At 37.6% G+C, this 26,694-nt stretch overlaps 1 protein-coding gene across 1 annotated transcript in view; it reads left to right on the forward strand.

Moving 5' to 3' along the window:
- The window catches only part of ROBO1 (roundabout guidance receptor 1), a 763,832-nt gene that overhangs the window by 692,815 nt on the left and 44,323 nt on the right, over nucleotides 1-26,694 (forward strand). The window contains exons 11-21 of the mRNA XM_057306889.1: nucleotides 367-572; nucleotides 2,085-2,166; nucleotides 2,336-2,504; nucleotides 2,592-2,758; nucleotides 8,550-8,671; nucleotides 9,327-9,558; nucleotides 10,532-10,653; nucleotides 13,742-13,913; nucleotides 18,383-18,580; nucleotides 23,078-23,104; nucleotides 24,568-24,610. Of these exons, the coding sequence (XP_057162872.1) occupies nucleotides 367-572; nucleotides 2,085-2,166; nucleotides 2,336-2,504; nucleotides 2,592-2,758; nucleotides 8,550-8,671; nucleotides 9,327-9,558; nucleotides 10,532-10,653; nucleotides 13,742-13,913; nucleotides 18,383-18,580; nucleotides 23,078-23,104; nucleotides 24,568-24,610 (1,540 nt within the window). The remainder of the gene's footprint in view (nucleotides 1-366; nucleotides 573-2,084; nucleotides 2,167-2,335; nucleotides 2,505-2,591; nucleotides 2,759-8,549; nucleotides 8,672-9,326; nucleotides 9,559-10,531; nucleotides 10,654-13,741; nucleotides 13,914-18,382; nucleotides 18,581-23,077; nucleotides 23,105-24,567; nucleotides 24,611-26,694) is intronic.

Here is a 26,694-nt window from a genome sequence, read left to right on the forward strand (position 1 = left end):
GGGCTCTCGATCCTAGGACCCTGGGATCATGACCCCAGCCCAAGGCAGATGCTTAACCGACTGAGCAACCCAGGCACCCCACCATCCACAATTCTTATTTCCTCCTCGGACTCTTAAGTTAAATAGGTCCCTCGGCAGGACAGCAAGCTCAGTCAGGGCTTGGTCATTTGAAAGGAGTACATGGTATCTCATTTTAACATCCTGAATCAGAGCATCGCATAAATGCATTCTGAATAATGCATGTCTCCTACTTTAATTACTTGTTTAATTAGTTTGTTTCAAAGCCTAGAGCAACTGCTGTTGCTTGGATGATTAGAAAATTGCTTCCAGTTGTAGAAATCTATTTCCTGTTGTTTCTTTTGGCAGTGATTGCGGACCGGCCTCCCCCCGTCATTCGACAAGGTCCTGTGAATCAGACGGTAGCAGTGGATGGTACTTTAGTGCTCAGCTGTGTGGCCACAGGCAGTCCGGTGCCCACGATTCTGTGGAGAAAGGATGGAGTCCTTGTTTCAACCCAAGATTCTCGAATCAAGCAGCTGGAGACGGGAGTCCTGCAGATCCGATACGCTAAGGTAACTTGAATTGACACCCTGGCTTTCCCATTTTGCTCCATTTTGTGTTTGCCTCCAGCAACCAGGGCTGACGTCTCAAGTTTTAGAATCAATGAAACGCTAAATAACGGTATTGATATATTTTTAATTGACGCTTTATTCTTTCAGACATTCCACTGTGTATATTTAAGATGATTTGACTCATAACTTAGCTCATAGCAAGTAATTTAAGGTCTTAGATGGAGGAGAAAAAAAGATTTTTGAGACCTACTGAGGGAAGTCAATGAGGATTTGTGGGAGAAAAAAAATACCTTCCAGGTAGCGGTATGATGCACTCATTCCATAAAAGCATTTTTCAAAGAGATTTTTCCAGTACCGTGTTATCTACAATGCCCTTGGACAGGTCTTCTGTTGTGAATATTTGGTTCAACATTTTGTAATTACAGAATACTGTACGTGCAAACAAAACCCAGATAGCAATGTACGCGCCGAGTGTACATTGCAAATCAGCATGTTAAATGATGAAAAGCCCGCAAGTTTGTGAGAACAATTTAGGGATTTACCTTCCCAGGGCATCACATCCCATACCTGTTCTTTCAGGACTGTGTTGTTTTGTTTGGATTTTTCCTTTTCTTTTAGGTCAAGATCAGACAGGCTCACAAGGCATATGAAAGAATAGCTTTGACAGCAATAAACATAAATTTCAATCGCTTTATTGCCTATTGTGGGTGGCTTCTTGGGAGTTTTGGATCAGCATAACAGTTCATTGTACATGCCATGAAAGTTAATATGTTGTACTTCTTTGTGACAACGATTGCAATTTTGTTATTACAGTTGCCAGAGAGAGATGGCAACATTCTTGCTTTATCAAACATTACTTGAAGATCGAGTTGTTACCTTAGGCAGAGGTGTATGGGTTCATTGTGCTCGTGATGATATTAAAGCTGTTGGTTTTCTGGCATTTAGTCTTTAGAAGGGAAAGAGAGCCTTCATTCCAGCTGAGGTTTGACTTATTAAACAGGTTCGAAAAAAATGGGAGAAAAAGAGTGAGTACTTTGAGAAGAGATCATTTTGTGTTTATCCTTTGTATTCTGTAAATCTGTTTATCTCAGCTATCCATATGCATGTAATTCTGACGAAATAGGAAATAGCAAGAATAGTCATTGGCTAAATGTTATCAGCCTTACTGTGTGCCATTAAATGGGAAGATATAAGTTAGTAATAAAGATTATCCCTTTGAATTTGAATACCTCATTGTTTATTTTCCCTGACACTAAAAAATAGTGGTATGGTAACAAATTAAATATATTTTATTATACAATTAAAATAACCATATAAAATCATTTTTTCTCTATTCCTGCAGTATTTTCCTTCATAGTCAATAAAAATATATTCAATTAAGAGGACGTTTCTGGTTATTGAATTTTAATGCAGTTATCCATATTCATGGGACATATACAAAATTATAATTGCTTTTCCAGGCCATTGAGCTCTCGATTGTTCCAAATACTTATTTTCTGTCTGTCTTCTCAGCTGGGTGACACAGGTCGGTACACCTGCATTGCATCGACCCCCAGTGGTGAAGCAACATGGAGTGCTTACATTGAAGTCCAAGGTAAATTAGCTAGCATTTTAACTTAAAGCTTAACGTGTGGTCATTTACTTGCTGGTGAATGAATGAAGTAGATATCCTGATGCCTGAGTAGGTATATAAATGTGTAATCTACCTTTATGTGCTTAACTGTATATATGTAAACATCTTTCCTTTTTATCCCGTTTATTAGAATTTGGAGTTCCAGTTCAGCCTCCAAGACCCACCGACCCAAATTTAATCCCTAGTGCCCCCTCAAAACCCGAAGTTACAGATGTCAGCAGAAATACAGTTACATTGTCATGGCAACCAAATTTGAATTCAGGTGCAACTCCAACATCTTATATTATAGAAGCCTTCAGGTAGAGTAAAGACGATATTTCCTAGTTGGTCTTTTTTTTTTTTAAACCATTAAATATGCATGTTCTAACTTGTGTATCTGTCCTTAGCCATGCATCTGGTAGCAGCTGGCAGACCGTAGCAGAGAATGTGAAAACAGAAACATTTGCCATTAAAGGACTCAAACCTAATGCAATTTACCTTTTCCTTGTGAGGGCAGCAAATGCATATGGAATTAGTGATCCAAGCCAGATATCAGATCCAGTGAAAACACAAGGTAAATACGGATTTACTCAACCTTGTGACACCTACTTATTCTTAGATGTTATAATTTTACAAGTCAGTAATTTGTACTGCATACATGCTACGATTGTATATGTAATACAGATCTGTTCTTCCAGTTGCTCCATTAATTTTTAATACACAAACACAATGTCTGCAAACTTTATTGTTTTCTGGACTAAGTACTCCAAGATAAGATTAATAACAAAGAGCAGTATCTCTCATTTTATAAAATCACAATCCAATCAGGCAAAAATATTGTGTATTTTTGTATTGTATTTGATTTCTCCCCCTACAAAGCATGGGGAAAAATACTTTAGGATCGGTATGTTGTTTGGTCTGTCTTTCATTGTCAGTTATATGAGCCATGATATATTAAACTTTTACATGAAAGTCATGTATATTTTGGTCAAAGCTGGGTTAAAGAAACAGATAAAAAGGAAAAATGAGGGGCGCCTGGGTGGCGCAGTCGTTAAGCGTCTGCCTTCGGCTCAGGGCGTGATCCCGGCGTTCTGGGATCGAGCCCCACATCAGGCTCCTCCGCTATGAGCCTGCTTCTTCCTCTCCCACTCCCCCTGCTTGTGTTCCCTCTCTCGCTGGCTGTCTCTGTCAAATAAATAAATAAAATCTTTTCAAAAAAAAAAAAAAAAGGAAAAATGAATATGATGTGGAGGCTAATGAATACGTGGAACAAATTAGAAATTTGCTCACTTGGGCCACATTCTGGATATACTGCTTTTCATTGTCCTTTGTGAGTAAAAATTACATCTAGCTTTCGACAGACTACCTCCTGTCCACCACCATGCCCCACTTATTATTTTAAAGTTTTAATAAGGAATGAAATTCGCATATTGAATAAAAAGGTGATTTGAATCAATCCTTACCCTTTTTTAACATACTATCATTGCCATTAAAATATGCTTGTTTTTATATTAATAAAGAAAGAAAATTCTAGATGGTAGTGATAGAAATATACCATTATTTCCTCAACATTCAGAAGAATCACAGTATCTCAATCTCGAGTTTGCCTTTCCAAAGTGGGGGGACGTAACTTACAGTGACAGAAACAAGTTGTGCATACAAGGATTGAAAGACTTAAGCTATGTTTTAGAGAGGGTCTGACAGCCATTTTTCTTGTTTTGTCTTCTCTGATGAGTATACAAAGAATCTTGCTGGAAGGACCTTTTGCTTCAGAATTCACACAGAAAGCAAACTGAGTTATAGAACATGTTCGTGTTTGTCTCCTGCTGTGTGAGTTCAACACACCCAGGCGCCTATATTTGCTATCATGAGTCACCTCATCAGGAACGCTAATATTCTTGGAGCCTGCCTTAACACAGTTTGAGGTTTTCAATATTAGATACACAGTTGTAAAGAATGCAGACACAATGACAGCTGTAATGTGAATTTGACTTTTTGTCCCGAGTACGGTGGTCTCTAGCTAGGAGACTCCTCAGTTTTGAGTGACTGCTCTTCTGTTAAATACTCCTATGAATGATTTTGTAGCCTACATCCTCATTTGTAAATAAGGAGGTAGTTCACACTTACTGTGAAGATTAATTTACGTCTTTTTACCTTTTAACTGACTTAATTTTATACATGAATAGCTAGCGGAACAACCTAAGTGAAATAAATCCATGTCATTTGGAAGACTGGAAATATGGTGAACGAGGGCTGCCATTTTGAAATCAAAGGATTTTTAATCTCACCTCCCGAATCTACGAGCTATGTCACCCTGAGCAAGTTAGTTTGTCCTGAGCTTCAGCTTCTTCACTTATAAAATGGGGCTAAAAATAGGCACTCTGCAGGTTTGGACAAGGATTAATTAATTTATGAGACTCAGATTTCTTTTCTGTTTTCTGCCATAAGAATTTGTTATTGGATTCATGTTTCTTTCACTGTCTAGACTAAAAATAAAGGGAGTTGATAAACTTTGCAGATACCATGAAACTGAGAAAGACAGGCTGAGGGATGAGAGCATCAGAACTAAATCTATCTCAGTAGACTGAAAGGATGGGTCAGCACTAATAAGATTAAATTAATGGAGCAAATTCAAATGTGTGCACTTAAACTGAAGGTTTAAAACTTCCCTGTGGAAGGACAGACTAAGGATACCAGGCTTGAAGGGGGAGCATATGCATGTGTCAGGGTGCTGGGGGCAGACTGATCTCAGTATTTGAAGTCAATTAAAACACCAGTTTGAGCCAACTGAGTGATGTCATTGCCAAAAGAACAAATGTAGTCTTAGCTGGCATTAGCAGAATTATGTCTGAATCAAGTAAGCCCCTCCCTTTACTCTGAACTGGTCAGGTTATGAATGGAATAATGTGTTCTTTTCTGAGCACTGCCTTTTCAGGTAGACTTTTAAGAAGAGGACAATGAGGTTAGTTGGTGGGGCTGCACTGAAGGCTGAAAATCACATCATTAGAAAAGAAATTCAGGGATCTTGGCATGCCCCCCCCCCCAAATAATAGAGTAGACATGACATTTGTTTTTTCCTTAAGATTTTAAGAAACCATCATGTGAAAAGGGTATGTGTATTTTAAGTCCAGGCAACAAAAATAGGACCAAGGAGTAGAAGTAACATTGAGGAAGATTTCATTGTCTAGTTCTTGGACTGCTTTTGAGATGCTATGAAGCTCAACTGAAGGTTAGGCTAATACCAGTTGTAGCAGGAACTTGGGGAAAGACCTGGAAGAAAGTAGAAAACGTTTGTGTAGTAAGGATAAGGAGAAGAGCCAGGGGTGGAGGGCATTCAGGAGAGACTTGTTGGAAATGAATTCATAAGAGAGCAGCCATAATTTCTATAGCCATTTCTGTAACATGACTGCAAAAAAAGTCTTCCCCAAGTAGAGATTCCTATGAAGGAGTTGGGTCAGAGATAAAGGTACAAGGCACAGTTTCCACTTCACAATGCAGGTAGACCCATGTCACAGTTGGAGTTAGAGCCCCGTCGCAGGGTAATCCAGATGTTTTTCCCCAAAACAAGATTCGATAATGCAAGGAAGATGAAGTGAGTCGCGGGCAAGTGGGGGGCGTGTTGGCCATTTCTGGGATGGTGGGGTTGTTGCCAGTGTAACTGCTGGGTTTCCTCCATGCATCCTACTTGCGTAGCATTCTGAGCCCTATCCTTGAAGAATATGTACACAGCACAGAATGCATAGCCTATGTATGGTATGAATAATAGGAACTCGGTCATTGTAAATAATGAAGTGCAGCCTGGATACTCTCTCTTCAGAGACTGTGAATAGGGAATTCCAACACTGGGCAAGCAGCTGGGTAGAATTACAATCTGAAATTTCCTCTAGGTTAATTCTGAATGTCCGGAAGGACCTTTTACATTATAATACATTTTTTTTTCAAGAGGAGGAAAAGGACAAGAACGATATTAAAGAACCAGTTCATAAACTTTTCAATGCTAGTAGATATTACTTTTCATTTTTCTCCCCGATGGGCCATTTTCTGAATATTCTAGGCTGCCGTTGCCAAAATAGTTACACCAGGCCAGGGATTATTTTTAATTTTTAGTTTTCATGAAGGGATTGACTGACAAGTTTATCTCAAACCAAAGAAATTAGAGATTGTGGTGAAAATCATAGTAGTTACCATTTACAATGGTTATTTACATGTTCAAGGATACTTGCTAAAAGGCAGAAGGTTGCCTGAGGATAGGAGCTTACATATGAGAGGACCTGTGTTTTTCATACAGTAATTCCCTTTCAGTCAACCAGTGTTTGTTAAGCACATTCTAAATGCCTGGCACAAGCCTGGATGTTCTGGGTTCACAAAGATTAACCCAATCCTTGTCTTCAAGACAAGGACTTCCTATGACTTCCAAAATGCAGTTCTCACAGCAGCCCTCAGAAATATCTGCCATTTGTACTGCCGTTTGCCAGATGAGAAAACAGAAAAATAGTGAGGTTAGGAAATCTTCCCCATGTTTCATGGCTGATAAGTTGCTGAGTTGGGGTGCAAACCCAAGTCTGTCTTGTTGCAAGGACTTCATTCTTACCCCAGAGATAGATGGTAGCTGGAGTCGTAGGAGCATAGAAACCAATAGGGAAGGAAGAACATCTGAGATGGGAGGATGACAGGCAAGTGCTTTCCACCTCTAGGCTGTGGTAATAGGTTGCCTGAGGGCCAGTGTCAGCCAAGGATATTTGTGAGGGATGCTAAAGTGTGAGAAACCAAAATTATCTGTTGTTTTTGACATTTTGCTTATTTATAGGCTTAATTGATGGGTGCAGTATATGTGCCGTCAGGGGTATTATATCGGAGTGTTAGATAGCACTCTTGATCCATCTTCTCTTTGCCTGCCTTCCGTGGAGTCCCTCAAAGCTTAACAACCTCATTTTTGTTTGTTTGTTTCAAGTTTTTAATTTAAATTCTAGTTAGTTAACATATAACATTGGACGACCTCATTTTTAATAAACATATTTTTTTGCTTCTTGTTCAGAATATCTTTAAAGATATTTAGTCATTCAGAAACTAAAATTCTCATTTCTGCTGTTCCTGGGATGGCAAATACTCTAGAGTATGTATGCCGACATATAAATCTCTGAGATAGAGAATTCTGGCCACAAAAATCTCTGTATTTTCTTCCCTACTTCACCCTCTCTTCCCTTTTATTATTTATTTATCTGTTAAGATTTTATTTATTTATTTGAGAGAGAGAGGAGCAGAGGGAGAGGGACAAGCAGACTCTGTGCTGAGCGCGGAGCCTGACACAGGGCTCAATCCCATGACCCTGACATCACGACCTGAACTGAAATCAAGAGTCGGACTCTTAACCGACTGAGCCACCCACGCCCCCCCCCTTATTACTGTAAGCAAAGCAAAATATCTGTATTTAGAAAACCTCCCTAGAAATGGGCAATTTTTACTGAGTACAGACTTTAGGATTTTAACAAAATCCCTCCTTATTGGGGAGAAAAAGGTGCAACATAAATGAACACTAGTAATAGTTTAATTCTTACTTTGTTATTGGTCTCCTTTCTTAAATTTTGGTGTTCTTGAGATTAAGAACTTTTTATTTAACCTTCTTTACAGTGATGCAATAACTGAACTAAAAAGCAAACCATTAAATAGATGGTTAGGTGCTCTTTTCTCATCAGTTTTATTTTGTTCTGTTCTATTCTATTCTATTCTATTCTATTCCATTCCATTCCATTCCATTCCATTCCATTCCATTCTAATGGTGGCTTCTGTATCCCTCATGGTAGCTGCTACTAACTTACCGTATACCTTATTTGGGAAGATAGCCAAGTTCATCTTATAAGATACAAGGTGTCTAAATTCTTTTTGTGCTTGCTTTTCACCTATTATATGTCTCCCTTCTTTTCATTACTCATCCACTCTGTTGCAATTTCTGGCTCTTTTCTTTCTTGCATAGTCAGGATCATTACCAAATTTTATAACAAACTCGGAGGGGAATGCACTGGGCTTCTCATCCTTGGTGAGAAAGCGATCATTACATGGTAGGAGGCACCCTCAGATGCTGCTTTTTGGCCATTGTTACCTTTGCTTCCTGCTCTTTTCTGCTTTCTACATGCCCTCTGCTTGTTCTCTCTCTCTCTCTCTCTCTCTCTGTATGTCGCCACCTTCCCTATGCTAATAAAAAGGTTAAGTTGTTCCCATTTCATTCTGTATCACAGGTTGGCTTCCCCGTTGGAATGATTCTTCTTTTCTGAGAGTTGCCATGAATGCGAGGATTGTTTCACCATACTTTCATTCAAGTCAGTTACATTGCGTAGGATGGTTAACATGGTCTTCTTGGATTGTTGCAGATGTCCCCCCAACGAGTCAGGGCGTAGATCACAAGCAGGTCCAGAGAGAACTGGGAAATGTTGTACTGCACCTCCACAACCCTACCATCCTTTCTTCCTCTTCGATCGAAGTGCACTGGACAGTGAGTCATTATTGTTGCAATATTTGATTTCAGTTTCAATAAGCCGATGACTTCTGGGAGATCATTATATGAAAAAAAATTCATGGAACAGATAGTTTATGTATATGTGTTGCCCACTTGTCCACCAATGACAACTTTATAGTGTAAGCATTGTTTATTATGATAGCTGTGCACTGGCTTTCAACAAGAAAAGTTTTATGTTGTGTGTATTTTCTATTATACTGCAATAGTAAACTTTACCATTACCAAAGGAAACAAACACATAGCTTTAACTATAAATATATAACTTGTGACAGGATCATTATCACATAAGTTTTTTTAGACTTTAGAAATATTTGAGTAGTATTAAATTGGCATTTAAAATTAGAAAGTTTTCTGATCCTTTTGATCCTGGATGTCTGTCACAGAATTGCCATGATGCCGAACGTTTCTGCATGAACCATAGAAATTAGTATCTAATATTATATATTAAGCTGAAAAAGTGACTGCATTACAAAGGATAGTGATTCGTGTTTTGTATTCTATTTTATATAAACTAGAAAACTATAGAGTGAAGCTAGATAGAATTTTTTGCATTTTGTCACATTTAATTTTCATAATTTTAAAATAATAAAAAGATATAAATGGTTGCATTTTTTATCTGTCATTTCAATAGGTGGACCAACAGTCTCAGTATATTCAAGGATATAAAATTCTTTATCGGCCATCTGGAGCCAACCACGGTGAATCGGAGTGGTTAGTTTTTGAAGTGAGGACCCCAACCAAAAACAGCGTGGTTATCCCTGATCTCAGAAAGGGAGTCAACTATGAAATTAAAGCTCGTCCTTTTTTTAATGAATTTCAAGGAGCAGATAGTGAAATTAAATTTGCCAAAACCTTAGAAGAAGGCAAGTATAATGGAATGTGTGATTACTGTGCATTGTAGTACATTTGTTAGGTTTTTATTAGCTTAATTGAAAAAAATTAATTAATTGTGATATTATTAACTGTCTTGATATTGAACATTGTATTTTGCTAAAAGGATTTGTTCAATTAGAACTGCTAAAAATCAAAATTCTGTAATACTCGACTTGCTTTAATAGCCTATATAAAAATGTGCAAATGTGAACCATGTATTACTTAATGGCATATGTCAGATATATCCAATTGTTGAGAACTAAAATTCGCATTTAAAGATGAATTTGTTCTCAATTTGCTTGACTTTCCATTAATTATTTTCCATTCACTTATTGAATGTTACCTTGAGTAATGATTTATAAATAAAGTGAGTAATGTTTTGGTTTGCCCAGGACTTCCTGGGGTTAGCATTTTATGCTTATTCCTCATGTCTGTGGAAACCCCTCAGCTCCAGAAAAACCAGTATGATTGGCCATCCTATAGCTGGAATTCCAATCTTAGTATTTACATAAAAGTAAAAAAGGTTACATGTCACAAGTATACTCTGTAAAAATAACCAGAATTTTTCCTAAAATCTGATGATTATTTTGATGACAGAAATGATAGGATATAGTTAATGTCGTGGATGATTAATATATATCTTTATTCTTTGGAACACTTGTAGGGAGAACATGGCACTGAGGTTACAGGGTAGGAGGAATAAGAATTTTTCTGGGATGTTTTATGGAGATAATCGGTGTAACTTTGGTTATGGAATATTTGCAATAACAAAAGGTTTAGCAATTTTGAGGAGAAACTTAAATCGTTTGGGACTATTCAGACTTGAATGAGATACATCTTTAAAACATATGGGTATATTGACATCGATTTTACATAGTTATTACTTGGCTTTAAATGTTGTGTCTGCTTTCAGTGTTCTCTAATAGACTCATAATGTGTCTACTTTTTAAAACAATTTAATAGCACCCAGTGCCCCACCCCAAAGTGTAACTGTATCAAAGAATGATGGAAATGGAACAGCAATTCTTGTTACTTGGCAGCCTCCTCCCGAAGACACTCAAAATGGAATGGTCCAAGAGTATAAGGTAATACATTTATAGTAATTACTGATCACACCCTTCTCCCCCTTACAAAGAAAAAGCTTGTCTAAATTGTGGGTATTTGGCGCCATCTGCTGGTCCATGTAGCAACATGTAAAATCACTTCAAAAATACTTGCCCGATTATTCAGTAATTGTGGAGTAATTCTTTCTGAAACCATTTGAAAAAACAATTAATTTACAAGTAGTAATCGATATGGTAGCAAAATCTATAGGTCCATATAATTTCATACAAACAACAAATATGAATGCTAATAAAAAAGGTTTTTGTTTTTTCTTACCTTAAAAAAATAGTTTGAATCTATTTTGCAGGGTTGGGTTGTGCCATGGAATTGGCTACGAGTCAAAATACTATCAAATAGGGTTTGCTTGCTTGCTTGTTTTCTTTCTTTCTTTCTTTTCTTTTTTCTTTCTTTCTTTTTTTTTTTTGACATGTTCGAAGTTTTGGAACTTTGGAGCTAAGTTGGAAAACTTATTTTAATGTGCACAAATTGTTTTTTTTCCCATTAACTTTGTTTTAGTGTCTAAACAAAATTTCATGTCTCAGTGAAGATTCAATTATAAATTTATGAATGTTTAAATGAATTTTATAAACATAAGATGTCAAGTGAATCAATCTGATAATTCTGATAATTATTTTGACCTGTGAAGTCATCAGCTCTAGTGATTAAATTTAGAGTCTTACATAGATTTGTTTTGAGCAAATACTTTCAGTCATGCCAAGATACAGTTAAAAACAAAGTTAGACTCAGGAGATGTAGCCTATCAATGACTCTTTATTATAGGAAATTCTTAATGATCTATGATAAATGAATAATTGATAAATGAATCAGGGAAATCTCAATAGAAAATAGATTTTACATGTCCTTTTTTTCAACATGTGTGTAAACACACTGCATACTAGAAGAATTTTGACTGTAAAACATTTTTTTTCTAGATACTGCTCTATATTTCCATGATACCTGAGTATTTTTCTAGTTACTAGCTAGTGATACTTAGTAGTTTATCTCATATATGTGAATATTTTAGACTGTGTCTATTGATACGAAACTGATATTAAAAAGGTAACCACATTTATCTTCTACAGGTAAGTACATACTAACATCAAAATCACCTGTGGACTCATTTTCCAAACGTAGGTACTTGACCACAGTTTTTAGAGATTCTGACTCAGTCGGTGTGTCGGGGGGTTTGCATACGTGTTGAGGCAGATCTTTCCAAGGTGATTCTGATGTGCTCCCTTGGCAAGCTTGCCAAATAAAGACCATCAGTGTTCTTTTGAGTAGCAAATTGATTTGGACAATAACCAGATATACTGAGCTTGATTTTAGGCCTAATATTTTCTTTAAATGATTTTTAAAAACAAATTGAAAGCCTCTTTATGAAATTTGCCAGAATTTTAAAAGGGTGACATTTTAAAGTATTTAAAATAGTGCCGTGAATGCCCTGTGAATGTTCTAAGGTATTTCAAACGCGATCTTCTGTGTCACTGAGTCATTAAAAGGTAAGAGTGTCTACCATTTAAGCGTTTTCTTGTGAATTTCAAGGTTGTCTCAGGACTGGGGAGTGACAGGATGCTATGGTTCAGTCCAGAGAAATGAACTGTTGTAGAGATTTTTAAGGATTTAAAATGAGGTGATGTCTCAGCTCTCAAGCAAAATTGTGTAATGTAGGCATTTTCCCCTAAGAGTCAAAACTCATTTCTCTCCAGAAGAAATGCAAAAGGGTGGATTTCACTTAACTTCATGGTCAATTTAAAATAATAAAATGCCTTTCAGGACCTGATTGACTGGTACAAAATCAGTTTGTGGCTTTGGTTCAGCTGCGTAATGTAATTGGGGGAAAAAAAATCACAAAGGACTCTTTATTTCCAAATGGTCAGGACCTGGTATAGAGTCTGACCATTTGCTGGTGTTATGCATTGAAACTATATTAAAATAATATTAACTTCCAAAGGAAAAAAATGAAAGGTTATTGCTCACGTGATAGGGGACACTGATACTCCTAGATTTATTTTAAATCTCATTTCCTATTACAGTTTAGACAATAGGCTACTTGAGGCTAATCCTGCATTTTGCTTGAGGACATCATAAAGAATATAGGGCATGTTTTACTACTCCCTGGCTCATTTTCTTATAGTAACTGAGTCCAGATACTGTCATGCGCCATATCTAACTTCTTAAACATCACAGAAGATCACTCCATGATTAAATAATCCTTTAGTGAAATTTAAATTAAGGATTGCAGTGGAGTTCAGAAATCCTAATTTCCCAAAGATCATTTCCTGTCCCAAATATCCTTATCAAAGTTAATGAGCTATATACACTAATTTTCTTATTAGATGAACATTTTTCTTTCAAGTCAAATATGTATTGTTATCCTTTATGATCTCATCTATGTTATCAAACACAAACTAATATTCCCATTTAAATACAAGATCAGAGTGCTAATTTTCTCTTATTGATAGTAGTGCAACATGCCACAGGCTGAGGAGACTCCTAGGAAGATCCTAATTCCTTGTGTCCAGTTTTATTTATTTATTTTTAAGTAAACTCTACACGCAACATGGAGCTCGAACTCAGGACCTGGAGATCAAGAGCTGTATGTTCCACCGACTGAGCCAGCTGGTCACCCCTGTCCAGTTTTATTTTTAATAACCATATTTTTACAAAAGTACTTTAGATTAAGTTCTTTCTCTGGATATACACAGTGTTTTGCAAAGCCCTTTTTTTTCGAGCAAATAATTTCTAGGTGTTTAAAAAAAACAAACAAACCCTGATGATTTGGGCTGATAAGAGCCTGTGTCTCTAAGCACAGATTTGTACTTTCCTGATAGAATCCTTGAGAAGTATATGAGAAAATCCCAAAAGGTCTTGAACGTACTGCCAACCTTAGGTTTGACTGGACGAGTCCTCTCAGAACTAGATCCTGGGGAAAAATGACTTTTGCAGCATCCTATATCAGGTCCATGATAAGTCTGCACTCGGTTTAGGTCTAAAACCGAAATACTATGTTGATCTTTGCATTAACTTAAATAATTTACCAGCTTGAAATTCCTTGTGCTCTCCTTACAGGTTTGGTGTCTGGGCAATGAAACTCGCTATCATATAAACAAGACGGTGGATGGTTCCACCTTTTCTGTGGTCATTCCTTCTCTGGTTCCTGGGATCCGATACAGAGTGGAGGTGGCGGCCAGCACTGGGGCCGGGGCTGGGGTGAAGAGCGAGCCACAGTTTATCCAGTTAGGTGAGTGCGCGGATCTGGGCTGAGTCTGTCACTGCACCCATGGTCCTGCCTTTGTTGTTTTTTGGAAAGAGAGTGACAAAAATGATGTTAGCTTTATTTAAACTATATGTATAATTTATTGTATAAAATATATAATAAATAAATATGTAAATATATAATATGATTATATAAATACATAATATATATTACAACTAAACTTAAACTTAGCCAAGCACACATTTTAAATTATATTTCAAGCAAAGGTTGTCAGCATTCATTGTCATCCTAATTCCATCCTATTGAATTTTCTTTCTTTTTTTTTTTTTTTGTCTATTCAAAAAATACTATTAATTGAATATCAAGGATACCTCAGTGAACAAGAAAGACACAGTCTGAACCTTCATGGAATTTACAGTTATTTGGATTTAAAAAAAAAAAAAAACTTCCATGAAAGACTTAAACTAGGTATTAGAAGTTTAAGCAATATGCAATTTATATTTACCATTTTGATGTCTATTTAAAACTGTAATTACTTTTTATTTAAAAAGGTAGATTCCAGTGTCAGGGAGAATTGGAATATAGTTCTATGCTAATTACTTAGAAAGGTAAATACGATGTGTGCTTCGGAAGTGGTTAGAGGAATTAAAAAAGGAAAAACATTTAAAAAAAAAAAAAACCTAAAGGAGAAGCCTTGTTACTACAGGTTTCCTATGGAATGTGGCATGAATATGAAATACAAATTAGTAAGTGGTTACTAGTAAAATCTAAAGCAAACAACAACAAAAACAATTATAAATGGAAAGGGGAGAGAAAAGCGTCGCTATTAAGAGGCTACATTTAAATTATGAAAAATGCTGAAATATAGTCAACTTTGGTTTATTCCTTTTGGATCAGAAGTTAAGCATTAGTAAGACTTTATGTCAGTTGCTAAATATGGAAAAGGATCAGACAAATGCATTTTTATACTTCACAGACAAGTACATAGTATTTTTGCATTTGGATGATAATTGATGACATCCTAGAAATTAGTTCAAAACAGGGGCACCTGGGTGGCACAGCGGTTAAGCGTCTGCCTTTGACTCAGGGCGTGATCCCTCAGGGCGTGATCCCTCAGGGCGTTACGGGATCGAGCCCCACATCAAGCTCCTCCGCTATGAGCCTGCTTCTAACTCTCCCACTCCCCCTGCTTGTGTTCCTTCTCTCGCTGACTGTCTCTATCTCTGTCGAATAAATAAATAAAACCTTAAAAAAAAAAAAAAGAAAAAAAGAAATTAGTTCAAAACAAAATTAAGAAACATTTGGCTTTAAATAAACTTTATTGCTATATAAACTTTACATTCAGTTTGGAAACTCTTATCCTTGTTGCATTGTTAAGACAGTGCTATCTGCTCTAACAGATGTCTTTGCCGAACTTCTGTGGTGTAACTCGCTAAAGTTCACCAGAAGTGTCATAACGGTGGGGTGGGACTCTGTTCCATGTAGACACGGAGGGTCACGGGCTGATGAGGCTTACCTTTTTTAACATGGAGTTTCCAAGGCTGACCCAAGGCCAGCAGAAAGAAAGAAAAGAAACCCCCAGGGTGGGGGAGGATTTAATGGTGCAGGTCTAGAAATAGCGCGCATCACTCCTGCGCGGAACTCAGTCAGGGATTCCAAATAGATGAATGGGAACACCGCCAGATGAACTCACTGGCTAGGGAGTTACCTCCTGAAAACTCTCTCGTATGACAGTAACGTTCAAACCTTTAGAGGGGAGCTTGCACCGTCTGCCACAGCCATGGTCCAGAATTTGATTTGGGGATTATCTTTTTAAACAGTAATCACATATGCAACTTTTAAGCAAAAAGAGTTTCATGGTTTATTTCAGGTTCATTTATTACAACATTATAAAATAGGGAACTATTTACAAGAATTGCTTGATGTATCTGTTACAGCGTTAGGTTAGGTATGGGGAAAAATAGTCTAAAGATAGTGAAGATTTTACTCAACTAGTTGCCCTGTCTTGTGAAACATCAGTACTAACTTATTAAAATTGATATTATAAGTTACACTGTGATGATCTATACACTGTTGATGTCATTTACCTATTTTATTTTAGTCCTTTTTCAAAGATGAATTGGAAAAGGACCGTGTGTAATTTTATTTATTTAAGATTTAAATCAGGGGATTTAAGGGTCCAATTGGTTTTCTTGAAATTATAAATGTGCTCCAGTTTTCCATATCTTAATATAGCCTCAGCTGCAGGGAGACAAAGACTGAGATAGAGAGTGGCCGTTTTAATTCATTAGTCACACCACACTTGATTCTGTTAAGCCCATCTGGTCGCTTGCATGGAACCTCGCTTGGCTGTCTCCATAAAATCTGAAGCTACCCAACTTAACTTTGCACAAATAGCCATGAAATCTATAAACTTAGGAGATACAAAGAGTATATCAGGGGAAAAAAAAAAAAAAAAGAATAGGTCTGCTTGGTAAAGTCTCAGAGGATGAAGTGCTTTTAGGAAAACCATAGATAAAAGAGCCTGGAACATGAAATAAAACTTTCAGTCAACAAACAGTTGAAGGCAGGTGACCGAGACAGTTTATAAAAATAGGTTTTTCAGGCTTGACCCTCCATATAATAAAGTCTGGAATTCTGTTCAAGAAAAAAAAGCAAATAAAACACACACACCCACACACCCACACCCACACCCCCCCCCACACACACACGAGTAGCAATGTAGCTACCATTTTACATAGGAAGAGGTCCTATTTTCCCAAGGTTATTTCCTTAGCCATTGAACGCTTATTTTTCCTACCAATGTCTTATTGAGGCACTATTTATCATTTAATAAGAAAAAAATAATCTGCAGAATTTTTTTCTGTTTGAGAAATGTTCTTCATATATAATGAGCTATACCAGTTTTGTTTTGTTTTTTATTTTCTGAAAAAAAGGGAATTTTTGACTAGAACAAATGTTTCTATTTTAAAACAGGTTGATTAGCAGAACATTTTCAGAGTCAAATAAAATTAGACAACTGTAAGAAAGCACCATTCCTAATGAAATGGGCAAACACCTTCTTGTTTCACCAGATGTTGTGGGGGAAGAACATTCAAACCGCAGGCGCTAATGGGAATTGTGCCCACTGGGCAACCTCAGTGTTGGCATCACTCAGTGCCAACAAAGTAGGATATTGCTTTGATCATAGAACAAGGGTTTGCAGTTTTCTGCAGACGTTACTGACTGTTCTGTATGACTTGATGAAATGGTGGGCTTGAAAAAGGAGCCCCTTAGTAGGTTTCAACAAAACAGATTTTCATTGCCAGAAATTCCATCAATTTTAAATTAGTGAATCAAAAGAACAGAAAACATAAGCCTTTTAGACTATTCATAACACTCAATAGTTCTTATCCATATTTAATGTCCTTCTCTCTATTGCTGGTCATGGCTATTATTTTAGAAGAAAGAGATTACTTAAAAAAACAAACAGATAAACTTTGGGGTGCCTGGCTGCCTCAGTTGGTATAGGATCTGACTCTTGATCTCGGGGTCATGAGTTCAAGCCCCACCTTGGGTGTGGAGATTACTTAAAAAAAAAAAAAAAGAAAAGAAAAAAAGAAAGATTATTCATAGTTATTTCAGTGGTAACCTTATCTTAATTTTTCTTTGGTTTTACGTTATACTGAATTGTATAGACCCTGTGAACAAAGGCTCAAATGATGCATTTCTACGGCATTTTAGAGTCTTAGAATATAGTCATATAGTTGGTGGGTTTGGGGAGAAGGAAAACACACACTCCCCCCCCCCCCCCCCAGTATCTACCTTAAATAGAGAAAATAAAGTTTTATTTATTATCATTTTAGAACATATAATTGAGGGTTTCCATAGAAGTCTGAGAAAGTTTATGTCTTCTCTATACAACTTATTTGGTACCCCTTATTTGTATACTCCTGTTTAAGTATTTCATTTTTTAGAATTATAGGTTTGTATTTATCTCAGAACTGTCCTGTGAAAAAACATTTTTTTTAAAGAGTTTTTATTTATTTGACAGAGATAAAGATGGCCAGCGAGAGAGGGAACACAAGCAGGGGGAGTGGGAGAGGAAGAAGCAGGCTCCCAGCAGAGGAGCCTGATGTGGGGCTCGATCCCAGAACGCCGGGATCATGCCCTGAGCGGAAGGCAGACGCTTAACGATGTCCTGTGAAATTTAATCCAAGCAATGAGAATTTTGTGGAGTAAAAAATAGAACTTGTGTGCCATCATCTTTGTTTTTAAATATATTCCATAAAATTATTGTGTCATATTTGTTTTGCATTAAAACAGAGTGAATATAATTTTGCTGAAAACCTCATGGACTATTTTAATTAACAAAGGTGGCTGTCACAGAATAAAAGACAGAAATGATTGTCTAAAAATTAACAAAGTAATGATAGCCGTCTTATAGGACACAAGTCTGCATTCATGATCTCGTTGAGTTTTAAACCCACATTGATCCAAAGATGGCTTTTCAGATTCTCACGGAAACCCTGTGTCGCCTGAAGACCAGGTCAGCCTCGCTCAGCAGATCTCAGACGTGGTCAAGCAGCCAGCCTTCATCGCTGGGATCGGCGCGGCCTGTTGGATCATCCTCATGGTCTTCAGCATCTGGCTCTATCGACACCGGAAGAAGAGAAATGGACTGACTAGTACTTACGCGGGTATCAGAAAAGGTATTACCCTTCCTGAGTTTCTCCTGATTTTCCTCTATGACTCCAAAATATTCATGGTTATATATCTCACATATTAAATCATCTTAACATATAAAGATTTCCAAAAGTGCTTTTATTTTATGCTGATCTCTATATATTGACTTCTCTTGAGTCGCAGTACTTCAAACAGGGCTTATCTGTTTCAGGCTCAATTCCTTTAAAATATATTTCGCCAAGGCAGGTCTACACTTGGTTGTTATATCTCGTGTGCTCTTAGGGAATTACTTCATTGCTTTATATGCGCAAAAAATTTTTTACATCTCCTTGTCACAGGAATTATAAATACAAGCTTTGCCCTGAGTCACATACCTTTAGAGGGAGTGCTGTAGTCTTTGTGATGCTAAAGAGATTACTTATAAAATACCTATTTTATAAGTATTCTGATTAGTTATAAAATAGTCATTTCTTAGCAAATATGGAATGCCCAACTCAATGATGTGCCTCCATTTGCAGAGAGGAGGTTTAGTACTTTTTTATTGTTTTTAAAGTTGCAGATTTGACTATGCATATGCTGTTAATTAGTGATGGGGGTTCCCTTAACAAATGTGTTTGTAGTGTTAGAAGAGAAAGTTTGCTTGGCTGCTATTATTTACAATTTTATGGATGAACCAAGCATGCCAAGGTTCATAGACACTTTTGCCACAGATCCTTGAAGTCTATAGATTGGTTATTTGTATTTTTTACTCTTTGAGGAGATTTGTTAACACTGTCAGACAGATAATCCTCCCTGCCTCCAACTCCCAACAAAAATCTTAATCAATTCTGGGCCTCTGATGTGAACTACAGGTAAGGTAACTAAAAGTCCTGGTTTTCAGGGGAGAGCCCCAATTTATGTCTTTCATCCAGCAAGTTTCCTAGAGTACTCCTTTTTCTCTCAAATTGCTCTGGTTTAGATGGGAAGTTATACATTCACCCTAGTTCTCACTTTTGCTTGGCTGGAAAACAAATTTAAAGAGAATTAGCAATGAACACATCTCCTCCTGCACCACCACCACCCTTAAAAAAAAAAATCTAGGGGCACCTGGGTGGCACAGTGGTTAAGTGTCTGCCTTCGGCTCAGGGCGTGATCCCGGCGTTATGGGATCGAGCCCCACATCAGGCTCCTCCGCTATGAGCCTGCTTCTTCCTCTCCCACTCTCGCTGCTTGTGTTCCCTCTCTCGCTGGCTGTCTCTCTCTGTCAAATAAATAAATAAAATATAAAAAAAAAATCTAGATATTCTCTAAAGATTTTATTTATTTTAAAGAGAGAGCATGCAAGTGAGTGTGTGCTAGCAGGGAAAAGGGTAGAGGGAGAGAGAATCCCAAGCAGACTCCACTCAGCACAGGAAGCCGGATGTGGGGCTCGATCCCATGACCCTGAGATTATGACCTGAGCTGAAATCAAGAGTCACTCACTTAACTGACTGAGCCACTCAAGCACCCCAAGTCTACATATTTCCTTTTTTTCCCCCCAAGTTTACATATTTTCTAAGCGAACATTTCCTACATGCCTTGGCCAAGCCCTTTCTCTAATCAGTTTATAGGCAAAGTCAGAATTTGTAGTGCTAGCTAGAACTTTTCTAAATGTGAAGTTCTCTTGACTGTCCCTATATGCTTATAAAACAGTCTGGGACAGCAGTCTAAAATATTTGTGCTGTCAGTCACAAGGGGTCTTGGCAAGAAAGAGTCAATGCAAATTCATCACCCATACAGTAAAAATAAATTAATGTGCCTCCCCGCTGTGGGCATGCAGCCGTCCCTTCATGTACATGCATACATTTGCCGTGGCATTATCATCCTTAAAAATGTTTTTTGCAGATATGTGTTCTGTCTAGAGATGAAGCAAAATGTCAGTGTCCCTGCCTGTGAAATGGAAAACGAGGGCTTGGAGGTGACTGCCAAGAGAGCTGGTGCTCGTTATGTCTACAGAGTAGAACAATGCTGGGCACATGTGTGACCATCTAAAACCTTTGACTTAAAATCCCGTGCAGGGAAGGGGTCTGTGGGCGTCCCCGAGTCGTGGAGCGGGGGAGGGGCAGGGCGTTGGGAGCTGTGTTTTGAAAGTGACTTTGAAGAGGAAAAGCAACTAATTAACGTATAGATGTCCAGTGTCTTGAATGCTCCAGGAATCTTGTATTTCTTGGTGCCGTGAAGCCCTGCAGCTACGTAGTTGTAACAATTTAATGCTCTATAGTGTCTTGAAATCTGAATGTGTGACATGAAACCCCCTTCCTTTCTGAAATGTCTTTTCTTTCACTAATGTACTTTCAGCATGCTGGCATATGCCTATGAGCTCTTTGTGCAAAACCTATGAAACTAATATCATTGTCCTTTTAACTAGCTTGTGTTTAAGCAGAAATCATAGAACATAATTACAAATGTAATTGGTGAGCATTCGATTCTGCTTTCCTCACTTTGCCTCGTTGGCACTTTTTCATAATTCTGTTTCCATGCAATTAAAAGAAAAAAGTGCATCCCGAAACCTTTAATTGTCTATGCCAGAAACAATGCCAGTAATTACAAGAAAGAATGAAGTGAAAGATTTTAAAGAAATAGATATAAAAGAGCCTCTTGACCTATAAACCAACAAACCAGAGTGTGACTTTGGGTAATAAGTGAGCATTTTTAACCTTCCCCCCCCACGTATTTCTGTAGATATACTGTAGATAAACTTCTGCTTAGAACATTCAGGATCCTTTTCCACATAACGTCCACACAAAGCACCAGCATCACTGGGTAAAAAGAGGTGATGATATTATTGGAAGCTTTGAAAATTAAGTTGTTCTTTGTGTACAAGCTGTAAAAATTTCATTTAGATGAACTTCTTTTCATGTCTTCTTCAATACCTTTAACTGGGTTAGCTAGCAGTTAGCTAGGAGGACTGACAAGGACCTTTCCTATTTTTTTCCTTACGTCCTTGTGATTGCAAATGAACGTTCAGGCGCTCTGTTCTTGCTCGAATAGCTTTATTTTCACATGTACCTTTTCATTTATTTATTTATGAAGACTTGTTACCCTGACTCGGAATTTTCGATCGTGGCTAAATGACATTGACTCTGAAAAGACCTAACTGAAGGAAAACACAATGGAATTCTTAAGACAGGGAGGGCCTGCTGTGATGCCAGCGTATCAGTTGGGCATACACGCGCTGAGGTTTTTGTTTTCGTTCCTTCTAGTGTGTTCTGTGATAAAACGGTTTGGTACGAAGTGACCATTGTACCCAAGGCTCCAGCACTGGGCTCTGATCCTAAAGGAAATTTCTTGGAGACATTCAAGTGTGACGTGGAAAACACAGTTTTGGGAGCTTGTCGATCCACGATACGTAATCAGTATCCTAGTTTGTGTGTATTAAGGATTTCTTAAACGCCAACTTGAGTCTTCAAGGGAGCAGCGAAGGTTCCCTGGCTTTCTTGACCAGGGAGCTGTTTACTTTAAATGAATGCGAAGAGCTTGCGAAGTCAGTCAGCCTCCTCCCACCAAGAAAGGACGTGGAAATAGTCTGTGGCATTATTCAGTGGGAGGAATGGGAGGAGATAGGAAAAAGTGGGGGAGGCGAGGCTGCTACTTTTGAGGTCTGCAGTTCAATTTCAGGCATTATTGATTAGATTAAGATTTATAACTGCAGAGAGAGGGAGGGTTTTCAGTAGGGTGTTATTGTTCTATTGTTTAGCTTCCAGTGTGACATTTAAAAACTGCTCAGCCTACTCAGAGAAAGCTTCTCAACGTAAACTATAATAGAGAAATTAAAGTTTAAAACTCCCCATTTTTTCCTGTCCATTCACAAATTTCTGTCACAATAAAAACATAGCATTACACTGTTTATATGATAAGGTGTCAGGCACTTCTCGTCAGTGAAACAGTTCAGTTTTATGGTTCCCTTTGTTCTAGTTGTTTCTTTCCTTCTTTCTTCCCTCCCTCCATCCTCCATCCCTCCCTTCCTTGCTCACTTCCCTCCTTCTTTCTTTCCTTGCCTTCTTCCTCCCTTCCTTCCTCTTTTCCTTCCCTCCCTCTGTCCTTCCTGTCTCTGTCTCTCTCTTTCTCTGAATGACGAATACTGAAGTTACCTATTAGTCCACTTTAATAAGCATTTACTTTCAGATTTCTAGATAAGGTTCAAGCGAGCCCCTGATAACACTTGTTTCAGGATCCATCAACCAGTGTTTGGAGATGATTAATAGTAGCCGAATCCTGTTTGTCCTCAAGCCGGGAGCCAAATCTAGGTGACTAAATGCAGGGTCATTCCCAGGCTAACCCAGCCCGACTCCCATGCCAGACACTTCAGAACGGTGCCTGCAGAGACAAGCCTCTTCTTTTCACCTTAGATTTGGTTTTATTCATATCTCAGGGTGTCAGAACTACTGGCTTAGTTATTTACATTTGTTTTATGTTCAGCTGTCTGCTTGATTTATACTAATGTGATATGTTCCCTTTCTCTCTTCAGCTTAATAACTGGTTTATATTTTGTTTTGATTTTTCAGTCCCGTCTTTTACCTTCACACCAACAGGTACATATTTGCACTTACCCTCCTCCTCTCCTTTGTTAGTTGGCACGTGTTGTACTATTGTGTTTCTGTTTGTATTTCATTTTCTGCAGTTAGTTGGGGGAAAGGACTTGAGATGGAATACAATACTTCATTCACTCATGTCAGGCATGTGTTTGAAGTAGAAATGGTTGGTGTTGCTTTTCATCCATTTAACGCAGTTATTTATTCATGACTCCACGCTGCATCCCGGCCTTGCGCGCACGTGCTTCGTTAGATAGCCGCGGTTTCCACCCTCGGCATGATTTAACATGCTAATGACCCTATTGATTATTTCATACTTGGCAGTGCATTTTCCCCCTTCACTTAAGCTTTCACGTTTTCCAATGAAAATTTCTCTCCCTTGCAATTCTCTGTCCATAGAATCAACATTTTTAAAGGGAACCAAAATATCCAGCACATGTGAAAGAAGAAAAACTTTATTTTCCTGAAGTCAGAATCCTAATATTTTGTTCTATTCGGTTTCTTTCAAAGTGGGTCCTCTTCTTTCACATCACCTTTACTAGAAGATGTACCTGTAATCTTGCCTCCTCGGTTTTAATCCAGTTACTGTAATCACTGGAAGCAGTTATCTCTCCGCAACACACTCCCCGTTTGGAGTTCTTCTAAGTAGCAGAATTTGGCAGCTTTTAGAAACATATTTCTTCTGAGAAAATGCGCCTGTATTTACAGAAAAGCTAATCTTCTTAACCCCTTGCCTCACTGTGTGCAAATCTTTATTTGTTATTGCTAAATGTTTACACCCATAATTCATTAGGCTGAGAATGCTTTCAAGAGCATTAAAATATATTGTCACTGTATATACACATGTCTGATGAAAATATAATGGGAAGGGGTTCAGTAAGCCACAATAAAAAAATAGGTCGTATTAATTAATAGCCACAACTTGACATACATCTTTGTGCGTGGAGAGAGAGAAGGTTTATTTTAACATTTATCTTTGTCTTAGTGGTACTTATTCTTCTGGAAAATAGTCTTGCCATTTTTCCCCCAAATTTAAGATTCCAGTTATATATATATATATATATATATATATATATATATATATATATAATCATGCAATTATAGGATCTAATAATAAAGTCAAAAGAGAAAACTATGGGTATGCAAATGTAACAATGCATAATATATATTTAATAAGAGTGTACGCAAGTTTGCTTTTACTTAGTTCTCAACCTTATTGGCACATTGAGAAAATAAGAGTTACATATTTAATTCTATAGAATCTTAAAAAAATTCTAGTTGAATCAGAAATCTGCCACTTTCTGTGATGGTTTTGCAATGCTAAGTAGAAAGTGAGAAAACATTCCATTTTAGAAAGATGCTCATGGATGTAATGGATGTAATAGCTTTTGATTTATAAATGTAAACATGTCTATTAATTGTTTCTTTTTCTTCTTTTTTTTTTTTTTCTTGTAACATTCTAGTAACTTATCAGAGAGGAGGTGAAGCTGTGAGCAGTGGAGGGAGGTAATTATCCTGCTTGTTTTGTAGATCCTAAAGGGAATTCCAGGTATCTCATCTTGTCTTCCTCAATGACATCACTTTCTTTGCATAAAAGGTTTAAGGATGAAATTTGTTCCAATCTTTTAGAAATACTCCATTCTGCCGTGCGGTAGAGCCAAGCTTGTTTGTACACAAATGCTGTTGATGGAAGCTGTTGCATCTTAGGGAATGAACACCAGAGGGCGCACTTTAACCGGGAAAGGCAAACCTGCTGATTTAGTGGATGATTAAAAGGAGTTAAAGTAATTAAGCAATGGCATTTATGAAGATTAAGAAATATAGCTAGTTAACAGATACTATCAAAGAAAAAGTGTTCATTTGAAAACCTGCTGAACACAGCATTTGCTCATAAGTTGTCGTACGTTAGGTTTGTTTGTTCTTGTGAATTCAACACAGTTCAGGTCTCCATTTGCAAGGGAATATGTTGAAATGCAAGAAGCCTAGGTAGCTTTTCTTTTCTCTCTAATTAAAATGAACCTCATTCCTATATGTATTTTTTTTTTTTGTAATTATGATTCAGTGAACTTTAATATATTCACAGAGAAATCACAAATTGATGTGGCAGGCAGCTTAAAAGAGCTGAAAAAAGGTATAGGTTATGTGAACCAAGCTTCTGGATTTTCTATAATAAGATAATTTTTCCCCCTCAAACCAGCAACATCTAGCTTAAGGTGGAAAAACAAAAAAACTTCCAATTAAAACCATTTGATAATTCATATTCGATTAACTTATTGAGTGGTCTGCTTTGCACAGCTGGGTAGTATGTTTGTAACTGGAAAAGACAAAAATGAGTAAGGTGTTATTTCTGAATCCAAGGAGCATACCGTGTGGTGACACAATGACTGAATTCGGCATACAACAGTGATTTTAAGAAACTGTTGACCGCCTTCAACCAAGGCTGTATACATTTGGCAACAAGCACTAATCTTTTCTTCCTGCACACCGGTGCTAGTTTACGGTTTTCATACCTGTGTAACAAAGCCAGCCGCTGAAAGACCCAAAAGCGAGGGAGGTCTTCATAAGGAATAAATTCACTTGATTCAGAAATTAAACCAGAGCCTGTTTTTACATCCAGGGGAATTCCATCTAAATTATAGCCCAGGTATTCATGAAACAGCCTCTGGCGTAACAACGTTCTCGCGTGGATAAATCTGGAATGCCTGACTGTATAACCACCTCTCTCCATGTATAGGTTCATGACTGTAGCCTCTGCTTTCACTTGAATCAAAGCTGGTTGAGCATCTTCTATGTGTCCTGTGCTAGCCTCTGTGGGTGGGCCCGTGTACACACTCTCTCTCTCTCACACGCACGTACGTATGCACACACATAAAACATCTCCAGTTCTTGCTCTAAATGGACTTACAACCTACGTAGAGCAAGTGATTGTATAGAACCTAATGGGAGGAGTGCATGGGTACCCAGTGCAAGTTTCTAGAGCAGGACCGAAAAATTACAAACGACAATCTGAAAATTATAAACGGCACTATTTTTTGGAAAGCTTGCTGCACTGCCACACAGAGTTAACCTTCTAAATTCAAGAAGACACTAACAGTGAAACTTCTGTGTTTTGAATACCAAATAGGAAAGATCTTTGAAATATGAAAGATGCTGGCATGTTACAGAGGCAACAGTTAAATAAAGATCTTAGAGTCCATGCTCAAAAGGACAGTTATATACGCAACTTTCAATTTATTTATTTGTCAGGCATATTTATCGAATGTCTACCATGGGACAGGCACCATTCTAGTTGCTTGGGATGCATCAGTGAGCAAGTCAATAAAAACTCCCGTCCTTGTATACCTTACATAAAGTGTGGGAGATATAAGATAAATAATAAGCATTAAAAAAGTCAACTCTAGCATCAGCAGTCGATGAGTGCTTTAGAGTAAATAAAGCAGGATAAGAGGGATCAGGAGTGTATCAGGAACAGGTCTCACTTACTAGCCAGAGAATGCATTTGGGCTGGGGGGGGGGAGGGGGTCTGGGTGTGTGTGTGTGTGTGTGTGTGTGTGCACGTGTGCATCTGTGTTCTACAATTCCATGTGGTA

Source organism: Ursus arctos, unplaced genomic scaffold (assembly GCF_023065955.2).
Source record: "Ursus arctos isolate Adak ecotype North America unplaced genomic scaffold, UrsArc2.0 scaffold_4, whole genome shotgun sequence".
Lineage (NCBI taxonomy): Eukaryota > Metazoa > Chordata > Mammalia > Carnivora > Ursidae > Ursus > Ursus arctos.